This window comes from Aythya ferina (genome assembly GCF_964211825.1).
Source record: "Aythya ferina genome assembly, chromosome: 2".
NCBI lineage: Eukaryota > Metazoa > Chordata > Aves > Anseriformes > Anatidae > Aythya > Aythya ferina.
The window spans coordinates 58,719,292-58,731,318 of NC_140297.1; the positions used below are offsets into that span (position 1 = coordinate 58,719,292).

Below are 12,027 nucleotides of genomic sequence, written 5' to 3' on the forward strand. Positions count from 1 at the left end.
TTTTAGGTGATGACAAGTATCTCCATTGATCGCGGTGTGTGTATGTTAAAAGAAAAAAAAAATACATTTCTTGCTTTATTATTCTTTGTAAGCCAGCAGCATCAAAGGAACAGGCTGCCCTTGCTGCTCTCACAGCTGCTGCCTGTGTCTGTGTTGTATATATGCTAAATTAATTGGAAAAATAGGAACAAAAAGACATTTAGTTCGGGTCAACCAGTTGGACTAGAGCAAATACATGACAGGCTTAATCATTGTCTTTTGCCAAAGAGCAGGTTGGCAAGGGCAGGCACTCCAACCCCTTCTGATGAAATTTGGACTTCTTCCAGTGCCTTTGGAGCCTGGATGCTGTGAGAGGAGGGTCTTCACTCTGAGTCCTGACGCTGTCATACCGTCAGGGTGTGGTGGTGGAGAAGGTTACAGCAAATTTCTTGTCTTTTGTCAGCTGCGAACTCAACATTCAGCCTTGCTCCATCACAGCTTCGTACACGCGGCCTGAGAAGGCAACACAGCTCTCCCTTCGTATGGGTGATGCATTTAGTTACTGTTGACTTGTTAAAGGCATCAGTCTTTGGTGCCAGGCTAAAAGCAAACACATACAGCAATCTCTGTTCCTTTGCCACCAAGTTTTCAGTAGCTTTTGTGGGAAGGGACATCAACAAAATTGCTCCAAAAGGCTCAGCTGTCTTAATGGCTTTTTTGAGTTTTCTGAAATTATTTCTGTACAGACATTCAATCTTGCACTTTCAGGAAGGGTAAGCTGGCAAATCAAGGGAGTGGGTGCAGTGTAGCTTCAAACTTTCCAATAGACATGGTCATGAAGACGTAAGTGATTCAGCATCTCAGTATGTCTTCCGTATTACAGCAGTAATTAGTATCTGGTATACAGGGTGCATATTTCACACTAATTAAAACGATTATCTACTAAACTCTACAGAGAAAGGGTATTGAGGGATGTAAAGATTATACTATATATACATGTAAGTTTGTGTTAAAACTGGCCAGAGAAATGTTGCTAATAATAAGTACAGAGAAGAATCCATTTCCTTTCCTTTCTCTTGCCAGGCAGTTGAATTTGGTGGAAGTTACTACATGTGCAAGCCAGTTGTTATTTTTTCAAGAGATAAATGTGTTACCTTTAAACTGTTTTTGTTTATCACGTAGATAACCTGGCTGTTTTTTTGTTTGTTTTTCTTTCTTCCTTTTGCCTTCCAGGCCTTCTGCCTTATCTAGTAGCCCAACGTACTCAGACCTTCCGTTCATTAGAATTTCCCCGCACAGAAATCCTGCTGCAGCATCGGAGTCTCCCTTCAGCACTCCTCACCCCTACATTAATCCGTACATGGACTATATCCGCTCCCTGCACAGCAGCCCGTCCCTCTCCATGATCTCGGCAGCACGCGGACTCAGCCCGACAGACGGTGGGTTAAGACAGCCTTCCTGTTTTCTGTCATTGTAGCAACTAAAGTTATATTAATCTTGTCAACATTTTTCGCCCTCATTCAAAGCAGCTTCAGCAGGTTTGTCAGACATATTCATTATGTCATAAATGTTTCAATACTTCATCAGCCTATCATGGCTCATTTGTACATTTCACAAATGTTGAAACTTCAGAAAAAAAAAAAAAAAGCCTTGCCTCATTCAAAATTTAAGCTGGAAGGATGGTGTGTGTCTTGTGACATCTTTTGTTTGTGGAGCTGACCCTGGGTGTGATTTTGATCTTTGAAGAAACCCTGTGCATCTTCACTGATTTGAGCCACATTCTTAATGAGTGCACATCAGTGTAGTGCCATGGAGTTCAAGTGCCAAGGCTTGTTAATTAACACAGTATTTTTCAGTTATGTAAACCATACATTGATTTGGTATATTTAGTCAATAGTTCTGATTAAGGTTCTGTAGATTTATTTTCATTTACCCTAGCCCAAAGATATGAGACTGAAATAAAAGAGGTGGACAGCACACTTGAAATGTTGGTGCTTTAGGTCTTGGTGGGACCACAGCTATTACTGTCCAGGTTTTTTGGGTTTAAGTGAACCTCCACAATAGGTCTTGTTATTATTCTGGCACATTTCCTATTCATTTCAATTGGAATATTGGTGAAGTGAGCAATGAATAGAGTTGCACATGGTCTCAGTCTCATTAACAGTAGGTATTCAATAACAAGGTAAGTAGTTTGACATTTCAAAATTGTAGTATTTGCTGAAGAGAGCTGAAATATAACACACTAGCAAACAAATATGTAGTGAAGATAATTAAACTGTTATTTTGACTATGGAAAAGATGTGCCCACTGTATGCAGAAACTTACCAGAGTTAAACTGCCTTTAGGTGAATTTGAAAAATGAGCAGTGCACCCTATCCAAATGGATAACTAATTAGTCCTCACTTATAAGAACATATACCTTTACAGTTAATCCATTAGTTATGGGCACATATTCTTATGAGAATAAATTTTAATGACCTAGTGTCTGTCAAGTTATACGGCATTCACATAGGGCTTTTCTAGCAGCACTTTGGATGTTGTATGAATCCTCCCTAATTCCACCCTTTTTATTTCAGCACAGCTATTTTCTTTTTTAACTTTTAAACATATATATTTTGAAGTAACAATTTGGATGCTCAAAGATACATGTTTTGACTCAGGGAGCTTTGGAACATTTGATTTGGGATAAACATAATATATCTATAATGTTATGGCATATTTCAAGAAAATTCTTGCAGTGTATATTTGTTCTTTCTTAAAGCTAATATGCAGAACATTTTGCTATCTTTTCTTTAGTAGCCTTCAGAATCACATTCATGCAGAATTTCATTGATACTAAGGTACCTCCAATTGCACATACCAAGAAAGGAAGGAAGGAAACCACCTATCACACTAATGTAGGACATTATCCCTTTGTAAGTTCTCAGTCTCAGGTACATGGTGCTTACTTCACTTGCTTGTGTAGGCATATAGTGCCACCCAAATACTCTGGGATATCTGGCTATCACCCAACACTCTAGAAAGGCAGAGATCTCCTAGAGGTGTTTTGTCATATTCTTCAGGCCAGCAGTAATCTCTGAAACTCTAGAGCGTTTCATGGTAGAATTCAGTTTCAGATTCTGGCAACTAATTTTAAGTGTCTACAGTACAGAACCCTACCTGTGATATTGGTGTGCTATTTTGCCATTATAGTGCAGTGAAATCTACATAATGCAGTCAGTGAAACCTTAGGAAACTATTCAGCTAACCCAAATATAGGTGCTAGTATTTTACTAGCTGAATCTGGAGCTCAGTCATAACTACAGTAGTGCTAAGACTCACATGTCTACAAATTAGGTTTCTGGTGTTGGATGAGGTCTGTGGAATATCTTACCTTGCCTCCAGCTGCCACTTCAGAAAGGTAGTTTTCTCCTTTAAGGCTTGCTTCATGTCTGCCAGCCTTGGATATCCAGGGGCTTTCAAATGGCATGAGACATTTAGGTGTGCAAGACACAGGCTTGATGCATTGCTGCTCATGCCTTGAGCTTTGGTCACTGACTTTATACACAAAAATAGTCTTTCATAAGTACAAGTTAAATGTACTAGGTAAAGCTTTTTTTCATCATTTTTTAAACAATTACATATTAGTTCACATTTTCTCTAGGTTCATGACTCATCTCTGATGACTTATTGCAGCCCAGGTGTTGTGCAGCAATGCCTGAAAATATAGTAAATTAATGGAGGCATTAAAGATATTTTAATAAAACAACATGCGTATTGAAAATCTGTTAAATCTGTTCTCTGGCATCCATAGGTTGTCATCAGGTCAGTCAGACAATAAAACGGCTTTTTTTCAGGTATAGGTTCCAGGAATCAGATAGTCCAGATCATGGTTTGGGCACTGCAATGAAAATTTAAAATCCTATGATGTAAAAGGGAGACATGCACGTAAAGTACTGATAACATGATGGACATCATGGCTTAAGTCATATAGCATTTGAAATTTGACAACTTGTAAGTTGTTACTATTCTTCTGAAAGTCATAGCAAGATTTCTCTTGCTACTCTTAATTGCTTTAGGCCAGTTAAATAATTAGGTCAGTGTACTATTGGGCTCAGTCTGTTGTCTTACAGATCAGGGGATGGCCAGGAGCCAAAACAATCCGTAACACAACTAAGAGCAGTTTCACATTTACTATGGGTCTTGCCAGCTGTAATTAATGACTGCCACAGCAGCGGTGATGGTAGTGTCATGTCATGTACCGTGTCACTTCACCTTGCCCAGCAGAGCCAGTGGGCTGGGGATGGACAAGGATTCCTCGGAATAACACGAGTGTTCAAGGCAGGGTTAAGGACTGAACCCGCTGTTGCTGGTGTGTGTCAAGCTGAGAGCTCGAACAAAGCTCAGCAATGCCCACAAATGCAGAAGCACAGAAGCGGATGCCTCCTCCTGTAAAAAGGCAGGAGCAAAGCTGAAGCTACCCAGGGATAAACAGGAGAGAATTCAGTGCTGTGGGCCTTCCCGTTTACCCTTCATTTACCCTTCATGCAATACATCATTTAGTAGGCTAATTTTTTATGTTTGAAGAAGGTAGTAAGAAATGATCTTTAAAGAGCACCAGAGCATTTCTCAGCATATGGAACATTTAGTAATGCAATTATGAGCTTGCTATGTGTTCTGCAGCAGTTCATTTTAACGTTTGCAGCCAATGTTATTGTTAGTTAACCCAGACACTTATGTCAGAAAGCTCAGGAAGTATGTTAAGTGTGTCTGGAAAGATATGGTGGTTGCCTACTACTGTAAAACTTTAAAATCGGTGATTCAGGGTGAGTTACTCGTCTTTTGGAATTTGGTCTGAATGTTTTTCTTGCTGTTTCACAGAAAATGATGGTGGCTGAAGTAGATTATATTTAATTAAAAAAACAAATTTGTAATTTGGAAAAATAATTTGTAATTTGGAAAAATATACCAACAACCTTTAATTTATCTCAGCTTATTTTCTTATACCATTTCGGTTCCTGTTCAGTATACTTACATTTTTTTGAATCTTCCCTGAAAATTGGTTGTATTTGACATAACTTCAAGACTATTTTCTTCAGTTCTATTGGGTAAAAATAAAGGCAGGTGATGCACTTTAGAAATGTGGTTGCTGAATAAACATGCTGTATTTTCCTCTGTTTAGTATAAATGTTGATTATTTGCTTCTGAGGTTTGTATTTGGGATCCAGTTCTCTAATGTAAACATAAATTATATTTTTAGTAGTACTATGTAAGTAAGAATATTCAGGTAAGTTAATAAAACACAGAATTGCAGCTTGAAATTCTGTTTCCAGGATTCTTTTTTCAGGATTTGGTTACTGGGATCAAATAAATGTCTCACTAAATAATAATAATAATAATAATAATAATAATAATAATAATAATAATAATAATAATAAATAAAAACAACATTTGTGGTGTAGCTTCTGAAGCTAAGGAGCTTTAAGTTCTTTAGGCTAACTGATGGGCTGATGTACCATCTTCTGGTGAGCAGAGTGTAAGGAAATTTTAGGTGTTTTGCAAGTGGCAGAAGTAGAGAGTAGAGATGAAGTCTGCTCCCCTCAGTTTGCATAGCAAGCCAGAGTCAGAATCAAGAATGGAGCCCAGCTCATTTTCTGATCACTTCAGTACTTCTCATACAAGCCCATGAAATGACCCTGTTCTTACTGTAGCATTTGGAGCCTGCTGAAATGAGATAATACTAAAATGACATGGATTTTTGTGTTTATCTATAGTTGCCCATTAGTTGATAGGACTCTTGAAAACTTAAGGGGAACAGAAAGCTCACACATTATTTTTACAGGAGAGAAAGGCTAATATAAGTCACTATCAGAGGACTGCATCACTCATCACTTATGGGTAGTAGAGCCCATTTTGTCTGTGCTTCTGACTCTGCAAACATGCTTATAAGTCAAGTACATGTATATATGAACTTTGTAGGATTTGATGGCCGCATTCATTGACTTCAGTCTGTCCTCCAAAAAAAAAACAACCAACCAACCCGCCCCTGTTCATGGATGGCAAGTATTTGTCCTGAAAGCATGCTTTGTCCTTGTTTACTCCTAAACTTTTATGCAAACTGTCACTGTGAGTGAGAGTCTGAGAAGACCAGAGGTCTTAGAATAGTAGAATCATAGAATGGGTTGGGTTGGAAGGGACCTCAAAGATCACCCAGTTCCAACCCCCCTGCCATGGGAAGGGATGCCACCCACTAGATCAGGTTGGCCAATGCCCCATCCAGCCTGGCCTTGAACACCTCCAGGGATGGGGTATCCACAGCTCCTCTGGGCAACCGGTTCTAGTGCCTCACTACCCTTGCAGTGAAGAATTTCCTCCTAATGTCTAGTTTAAATCTATCCTCTTTTAAAGACCATTCCCCCTTGTCCTATCATTATCTACCCAAGTAAAGAGTCCTTCTCTATCTTCTTTATAAGACCTCCCTAAGTATTGCAAGGTCACAATGAAGTCCCCACAAAGCCTTCTTTTCTCCAGGCTGAACATCCCCAGGTCTCTCAGCCTTTCATCATAAGAGAGGTGTTCCAGCTCTCTGAGCATCTTTTTAGCCTTCCTCTGGATCCCTTCTCTGGTCTTCTGAGCAGAGACTCCAGAAATCTGAATGGTTATGGAAGTTGAGCCACGTTGTTACCTTAGTGATGGATTCCTTTGGGCCAGGGGTGAGGTAAATGAGAAAAAAGCTCTAGGAAGGTTTTCCTGCATGTGGTTAGCTTTTTATGGAATGAAATAAATCGTACTAGTTTCCATTGCTGTCAGCCTGTCACTTTTTGAATCACTTAATAATATAAAAAAAATGAGATCACTGAGCTCATTAATACTTTATGCTTGCTGTTTTTGAATGGTGTCTTTGCAGTATCATTGGTTGAAATACATTGACCAGTAGTGCTTACTGCAGATGTTGCATTACATTAAAAAAATAAACAAGCTGTTTTAATAGCCAGAGAAACCAGAAATGTGATAAAACTTTCCTTTTCGTTTATCTTACGTCATTAACGCTGCTTTTTATGTTGTGTTTTTAGCTCCACATGCTGGCGTCAGTCCAGCTGAATATTATCATCAGATGGCTCTGTTGGCAGGCCAGCGCAGCCCGTATGCAGACATCATTCCTTCAGCTGCCACTGCTGGAGCCGGTGCTCTTCACATGGAATATCTTCATGCCATGGATAGTAAGTGACATTTTCTAGAAATACAGTCCTGCGAAGGGAACCCCATTGTCATTCCTGGTCTGACCCAAAAGGTCTCCACGCAGATAAAAGGTCTCCACACAGATAAAGAAGTGGGAGTCAACACAAGTCTCTTCATGAGGCTGGAAGACCTAAGCACTGATTGCCAGATGTACAGAGGTTATATTGAGTCTGAAAGTGAACTATGAAAGAAAGTAGGGAGAGGAACAGGACTGCTCCTGAAAGTAGGTTATACATTTTATTTCCAGCAGGGCTTGAGTGCTTTTGAAAATGTCCTTTTCTATTCACAATCAGTAACTCACTTTCATCGTTAGGGTGAGTATTTCCCCTGATGAGCACTCTGTTAATAAAAGGTTTATGTCTGTTTTTCCATTAGGAGAGCATGTTACCCTCCTTTTTAGAGAATGGTAGGCATGCCTACAAGTTGTAGGCGTAGGCATCACAGACTTTGATACTGCTTCTAAGGTGAAGCAGGTTGCTGAATTCTTAAGGATCCTGTCTTAGTTTTCCCTAGTATTAAGAACATTCTTTACCCACTTCAGCATCTTTCAGACCTTTAACATATCTCCCTTTCTCTGGCGAAGGAAGAAAAGAGAGCAGACCATTCCCAACTGTTCACTGTTGCTTCTTTTGATCAGCTTGAAAGGTAATGCAGAGTACTCCCCTCTAGTCAGAAGATGTTTGTATGCTTATTGGGATGAACATTGTTTCTTCCAGAAGGGAAGTAAAAGGCGGTAACAAAAGACAAGCACTGCTGACTCTTGCTTGGTAGTACAGAGCAATGCAATAGCATTAGACCGCCTTATTGTCCCACAGCTTTTTTAGATCTTTGTTAGCATGTGGTTTCTTCTTACCCGTGTCCCACTGTTGGCTGCATGCCATAGCTGCTGATCCCCAGGAGTGTGGGAGTTGGAAGGTTCACCTCTGGAACAAGTGGGAATATAGGTAGCTACCCCTGCAAAACACACTCCCGGGAGTGTGAAATATTTGACTGACCAGTGATCTTTACAAGAATCAGGCAAGACATATCACTGTGGAACTGGGAAGGCAAACTATTTCCATTTTGGTACCTTGATAATGAAGGGTTTTTTTAATTCAGTTTCTGTTATCAGTCTCATATTGCACTGGCAGTGTGCACAGGGATTTCACAGTAATGTAAAATACCTTGGATGCATTTGAGGAACATAATAAAACCAAACAAGGAGTATGGAACAGGAATTAATGTGCATGTTTCAGTGCTTGAAAGCTTATGAATTTGATACTTCCTAATTTGGATTTTGAGAGGAATATGGAAAGATGAGGTACACTGTTAGTGCAATTAGTGCATATTAATAATAGCTTGCAGAATGGAAATTCTGTTGTAGTAGCAGTTCAGGTAATGTAAATCTTCTGTTGTGTTCCAGTTGTGAGGAAAAATCCCTAGCTTGTGTAAATGGATGTGACTTCATTGAAGTAAAGGGATATTTTGTACTTGCAATGTTTTCGGTTCCTATTGGGAGAGTTCCCAAATGCACACAGATAGAAGTTCCTAACCACGTATTTAGCTGCAGACGTGATGGAATGGGCCTGTTCAGTCTATAGGAAGATGGATACCTAGGTGTATGATAGAAAACCTAAGAAAATCAGAAGGCACTGCAGTACTCATACCAATAATGGCATATGCACAAAGGACCTTCTTGTGTGAGTAGAGATTATATACGCTGTAATCTACATAGAATTACAGTTTTTGCATCCCAAGCATATTATCACTTCTTATTTAAGGGGAAGTGTATTGACCTTTGCCCATAACTTCATCCCATTCATAAAATGCACCCAAACACTAGCTCTAATAAGGATGTTTGCTGTCACCAGCTTTAGCAGCTATATATTTGAAATGTGCTCTTTAATTTATTTTGTGTTTGTTTTTAAAAATTAAAATCACACATTTGAGATTCAATATAGTGGCAACTTTTCAATTAGGGATTATTTCAGAGTTAAAGACAAAAAATGTGTAACAATATTATGCAAATGGGTTATTTTTAAACAGTAAATAGAGAATTAAAATAAGAACGAATCCTACTAAGGTCACTCAGCTCACCTTCTGTATTTGATGAAAATGTGTTTAGTCAGGCAATAGCTGCTTTTATCTAAATAGAGTATGAAGTTACCCTTTTACTTTGTAAAAACTAATTAAAACTATCCTAACTTGCATGGGTAAAGAGTAAATTAATTGTCATTAAATAAGAATCTGAATGTCCTATCATTCATCATGCTAAAGAAAACGCCTTTCTTCTTTGTCAGAATTTTACATTAGAAAAGAGAACAAAACAATTAGCAGGAAGCCAATATTAAGGCTTTTTTAAAAAAAAAAAAAAAAAAAAAAAAAACAATAAGAATGCCCATGTTTTCATTTAATAGCTGAGTACAGTGATCAATGCAAAGCAATGTCATTTGTTTGCATCTTTCTTCTTAAGGGTTTATATAGTGATCTTAAAAGTGCTCTTTCACCTTTGCCCAGTCTCGTCAAAGGAAACAGAAGAGAGATTGGTACTTTGCTTCATTATCTGCTATCAAATTCTGAGTGAGTTAACTCAAAGACTGCTGCTCATTTATTCCACACAGCAACCAATAGATACAAGCAAGACATTGTTCTTATTTTGTCAAGCAAGTCTGTCTCCTAACTGTGTGCTTATGCAGCACCTAGCACAGTAATCTGGCATCTTTACCCTGTCCTGTAATGTGAATAATAATGCCCACAGTTGTGGATGATATGAGCAAGAGAAGGGTTAATCAGAAACTTAAATGTTGCCCAAGGAGGAAGAAACTTCTTGAAGCTCTAAACTTCACCGCCCGTGAACGTTTTAGTATGTTGTGGGAGTAAGGCCAAATTCCTGTATGCTTGATTGGCGTGTTTCCTCATCCTCTCACGTGCGGCATGAAAAGTGGACCAGAAAGTTCTGTGTTGTTTATAATGCTTTTCTGCCACTTTGACAGACAAAATCCCTCACCAAGTCTTCCCATCGTCTTGCTTGATCTTATGGGGTCAGATATGTTAGTTTTAATTATAACATCAAAGTAACCAGGAGAGTAGCTGGAGAACTAGCTGTTGCTATTGACAGTAGCAACAACTGTAATTCATTATTGTGGCTGGAACGATACTGTATGCAAAACGTGTCTTTTAATCACTTACATAATTCTAAAAATCACGCGACTTTTGGGGTTGATGTCTGCATATTTCTTTTGGAGAATCAATTGTACTCTGCTTTTGAATTGTGTTTAGTGGAATAATGGAACCATAGAATAATTCAGGTTGGAAAAGATCTCTCAGATCATCTAGTCCAACATTTAAGGTTGGCAAGTACGTTCCCTGAAGTTTCTAGGTTCACCTCCAATCAGTATTAATATCCTCATTCTGATTAACTTCTGCCTGTGCTCACCCAGAATAGGAGATTTTCCCTTTTCAGAAGCCATTCAGCATTGGCCTCCCCCTTTTGACATTACAGACACTGATAGCAGCCCCGTTGATGTAACGAAGTAGGTTTACCTGAGGAGTTGAACCTATATGAGGAGCTTTGAATTTAGGCTTGCTTGATTCCTGATTTTCAACCACATCTGGAGAATGAATGCAGAATAGCAAATACATTCATTTTCCACTTGCACTGACAAGTGTTAGAGCATTTTGGAAACAAAGACAAAATTCATGACAGACTCTCATGAAGTAAAAACATAGTTTACACATATGTGAGCAGAAGCCAAAAGGAAAAGAAAGAAAAAAGAATGCTTTAACTAAAAATGAAACAAAACAAAACAACAAAAAACCACCACACAACACCAAACTTCCATGTTCACAACTTTCAATAGAAACTAATGCCTTGGATGGGTTCAAAGAAGTTTGATTTAAAGGGATAGAATAAAACAGGTTTGATGAAGTTTGATTTAGAGGGATGGAATAAATGATACATGTCTGAAGATTGCCTTATAAATGATTAAGTAATGCTAAAAACTTCAACTCAGAAATCAAATTCATGGGCAAATTTGCTGGATGGCATATTCCATTTTTGAAATTTATGATGGAGATAGATATCTGTTATTTTAGAATTGATCTCCACCCCAGGAATAAGATCTTTTCTTCTGACACCTGCTGGGTTTTCTGTTGGCACATTGTAGTCTTTACTATCTGCTACTGGCTTCTTTTTTTTACTATAATGTCTGCTCCAAAAGGGTGACATTCCTAAACAAATCTTCACTGTCAGCTTACATTTACATGCTTTGCCAAAGCTGATTTTTTTTTCAGTGCTTGCACAGAGGTAAATGGATTTTTAGTGAATCACTAGTCCTGCATTTTTTGGTTTTAAAGCATTTTATAAAGATTGCGGAATGTAATGCTTCAGTGGGAGAATACAGTGCGCAAACATCTCAAATTGCTAAATAAATATTGAAGTGTTTGTGTTTAAAATAAACGCCTGGGCAAGGCTGAAGAGTTTGTCTTAGTAGTCAGAGTAACTTACAAATTGTGATCTAGTCCTTTTTATAGTAATAGACTGAGTAAGAATGATGTTATACTAAATGAATGGTTTAGCAAACATTCTGCAGGCTAATGAATGGACAGCTCATGCTGAAGACTTTTTAAGAATGTAAAATCTAATTAAACCATGGAATCTGAAAAAAAAAACAACCAGTAATTCCATTTAATTGTATTTTATTTGAAAGTTGTGGCCTCCCCTGAAGCAAATCCCCTTCTCCCACTGTCAGATTCTGCAGAGCTCTTGCGTGGCCTTGGCTGTGGTTCCTACTGTGAAGCAGGAATGTCCTCCTGTGTGTAGGGGACTGCTCACCCTTGGGAAACTGGCCC

General features: G+C 38.6%; 1 protein-coding gene across 6 annotated transcripts in view; it reads left to right on the forward strand.

The window, feature by feature from the left end:
• The window catches only part of GLI3 (GLI family zinc finger 3), a 217,423-nt gene that overhangs the window by 141,314 nt on the left and 64,082 nt on the right, over positions 1–12,027 (forward strand). For all 6 annotated transcript variants that reach the window (XM_084509755.1, XM_084509758.1, XM_084509756.1 and 3 more), the window contains 2 exons: positions 1,213–1,418; positions 7,032–7,178. In XM_084509755.1, the coding sequence (XP_084365881.1) occupies positions 1,213–1,418; positions 7,032–7,178 (353 nt within the window). The remainder of the gene's footprint in view (positions 1–1,212; positions 1,419–7,031; positions 7,179–12,027) is intronic.